The sequence below is a fragment of the Quercus suber genome, unplaced genomic scaffold, assembly GCF_002906115.3.
Source record: "Quercus suber isolate HL8 unplaced genomic scaffold, Cork oak 2.0 scaffold_204, whole genome shotgun sequence".
Classification (NCBI taxonomy): Eukaryota; Viridiplantae; Streptophyta; class Magnoliopsida; order Fagales; family Fagaceae; genus Quercus; species Quercus suber.
In genome coordinates, this window is record NW_027069662.1 from 597,572 (window position 1) to 600,782 (window position 3,211).

General features: G+C 36.0%; 1 protein-coding gene across 1 annotated transcript; it reads right to left on the bottom strand.

Moving 5' to 3' along the window:
* Nucleotides 1–1,263: 1,263 nt before the first annotated feature.
* LOC111992284 (actin-binding protein wsp1) lies at nucleotides 1,264–2,291 on the bottom strand. Its single transcript, XM_065779301.1, has one exon. The coding sequence runs from the start codon at nucleotides 2,242–2,244 to the stop codon at nucleotides 1,528–1,530; it is 717 nt and encodes a 238-aa protein (XP_065635373.1). The 5' UTR covers nucleotides 2,245–2,291; the 3' UTR covers nucleotides 1,264–1,527.
* Between the last annotated feature and the right edge of the window lie 920 nt (nucleotides 2,292–3,211).

Below are 3,211 nucleotides of genomic sequence, written 5' to 3' on the forward strand. Positions count from 1 at the left end.
ATATTTAACAAGCTAGCTAAATAAATTAAACTAGCACGTGTTTATAACATACACATTCAAATTGCTTAAATTCAAAAGTTATAATATATTATAAATGACCAAAAAATTAATTTATTTTATCATATTCATCATATTGGCTAATTTACCCCATCTAAGTCAATGCTATCATCACGTTTATTATTTTACAGATTTATTTCTTCTTTAACATTTTCTTCATCGTCATTAACATTTACTATGTTTTCTTGTTTTTTTTTTTTTTTTTAATAATTAAAAAAAATTCTTGGCATTTTGGTTTCTTGGACTTATAACAATAATGAAAAAAATAAAAAAAAATAATTATATTTTTAATTAATATTTTATTCATAGTATAGAAAATAAATTTGTAAATATTAAAGTAAAATATAAATATATACTGTGTAGTCCAAATTTTGTAAAAGAAAGAGAAAAGAAACTTATGAATATGTTAATTTATTAGGTTAAGTTAAGTACCCTAATGATTTTATGTTTAAAACAAGTCTAGCAACTTGTTAGATTCAAATAAAAGTACAAATTTTAACAAAAAAATCTTATTTTAAAGCATTTGTCTATGTATCGTACGATACTTACGATTTTACAATACAATACAATTCATATGATACACATTGTATCGTACAATTCGTGAGCACTTATAATACACCGATACAATACAAAACTTTTTACACAATACGATACATATCGCGTATCGTACGATACTAACTATGATTGTAGACTTAAATTACAACAAATTTTGTAGCTAAAATCTATCCCTTCTTTTCTCAAATACAAATGTTTTTGCTCTTCTCATGGGAGCTTTTTGACATCTATAATTACCCAAATCTTAATTACTTTGGGTTCATTATGCATTCAGGGGATTTTTATTCCCTTGGGAACTTTTCCTTCCTTTTTAAAAAACTACACACACACACACACACATACCAATCTAAAGTTAGACTACAGAAACTCGGCTTTCAAATTATATTGCGAGACAAAAGACCTATATTTTCTATGCTAGAATTTTGATCAGTTACTCCCAAAACAATATTTTGTACATGCTTTGGTCACTTTCATCTGTCAGAGTTAACCCTGCTAGCTGACCATTAACTGCCTCCTTTTGTTAAACTTTAAAAGCAGGTATCCTGGCTCAATCTCAGATTGTTCCGTGGATTGATTTCAAGAGGCATAGGTTGCATATCTACAACCGACTCCAAACCAAAACTTTTGATCAAGATAGCAAAAGAGCCACAGTTAAATTAAGAATCTGAGTTTTCCACCTAATGTAAGAATTCATATAATAAGACAACAAAAAAAAGGAACAGAGGACACAAGGGGTTTTAAAGAGAACCGAAAAGTTCTTCCCCCTCCCTTCGTTCCCCTTGATAGTATGAAATGTCATGTCTTGAATATTGCCGCTCTTTACATTTGCTTCAAACTCTTTGAAGTTCGCAGCCTACCTCCTTTTTCCTTTAACCCTCTCTCTCTCTCTCTCTCTCTCTCTCTCTCTCTCTCTCTCTAAACTGCTCCGGCTGGCTTGCTTGCCACCGCATTGTCAACACTTTGTTGTTCTACTTCGTTCACCGCTGTATGTCCACTGCCAGTTCCATCAATGCTCCCATTACAGTCTTGCCTTTGTGTTTTCCCTTCTAATTTCCCTTTTGGAGATGCACTTGTATTATGACTAGATTTCCCTGAACCACTTTCTTTTTCTGGCAAGGAAGCTGTCTCAGCAGAAAAGTTCACTTCCGTTGTAGTACCTGGTAACTGCTGAGATGATGAATTACCAGAGCCTGGTGGAAGGAATACTCCAGTGCCAGGGAGAGGAAGGCGAGGTGGAGGATGTCTTGGTGGAGCAGCTGGCCATCCTGTCGAACAAGGCGGGAGGGGGACTGGTGCAGGAAAAGGAATTGCTGGTGCAACTGGGGCAGGCACAAAAAGTGTTTGCATGCCATTAGGAGGTGGGATTTGAGGACGAATGGGTGGGGCTGGTAGTACACCAGTAGTAGGAACGGGAGCATAATGCTTGTTAGCCACATGATGACGAATATGATTGGGAGATCTACTGGGAGGTGGACCCCAGTGGGGTGATTGAGCTCCTGCAGGTGAAGAAAGGCGCTGACCATCACTAGGTGTGAATTTCTTCGGTTGAGACTTTGTGAAAGTAACCAGTATTCGCTGTTTGCGGAGGGAGGGAATTGCATGTCTGGCAACATCTGAGGATTTTCCTTGCATTACTAGGAGAGATCTGTTTTTGTCATGGTGACCAACATTATATCAGAAAGCAGATCTGAAAATTCGGTTAAATCTCAAATAAAATAAAAGCAAGAAACTTGGGAAGCAAATAGTTATATAAAGCCAATTCCCCATGAGTAGTAAGATGTTTCCTTATGCATTAAAAAGTTGCAAGCTCATTTTAAGCCTCATTTTGCATCATTTATTAAAAAAATGAAGCTCCTAAGAGCATTCTCATTAAGAATGCTAAATGGTATAAATGCTAAATGCTATAAATGTTAAAATGCATATTCCATCAAAGCTTTTAAATCTTATAAATTTTGCAATTCATCCACAGTAGACTGCTATCTCTAGCAGCCTACTGTAGCAAGATTGTAAAAAAAAATCATTTTATATTCTCTCTCTATCTTCTTTCTCCAGACTTTCTTCTCTCTCTCTCTCATTTCCGTTTCTTCCATTTCTCATTCTTGCTCCTATTTATCTGCTCTCTCTCTCCCTCTGCTCGACGTCTCTGTCTCCCTCTTCGACGAAACCCAAGCCAGAGCATCAAGCCAAGCCGATCTCTATCGTAGTGATTTCTTTTCTTTGCTTTTGTGATTTGATGTTAGATTTGGCAGTGGTTGCATGGGTTATGGATTTGGCGTTTTGGGTCGTGATCTGATGTGCTTCGGCGATTTTGTGGGTCTGGGTTTGTGGGTCTGAGTTCATGGGTTTGGGTTCGTTGATCATCGACGTGACCGGCGTGGATCGTCGACTTGATCAATCTCATCGGCGTGGGCCATCGAGAGGGAGAGAGCGAGAAAGAGAGACAGTGAGACCAAAGAAAGTGAGGATGAAAAAATAAAAACAAAAAAAATAAATAAAAAAATTATAAAGAAATAATATTTAAATGAAGTTGTAAAAAAAATAGAAAGTTTGATGCTTGGTATATTGTAAAATGAGGTGTTTTGAGATTGTAAATGCTAAA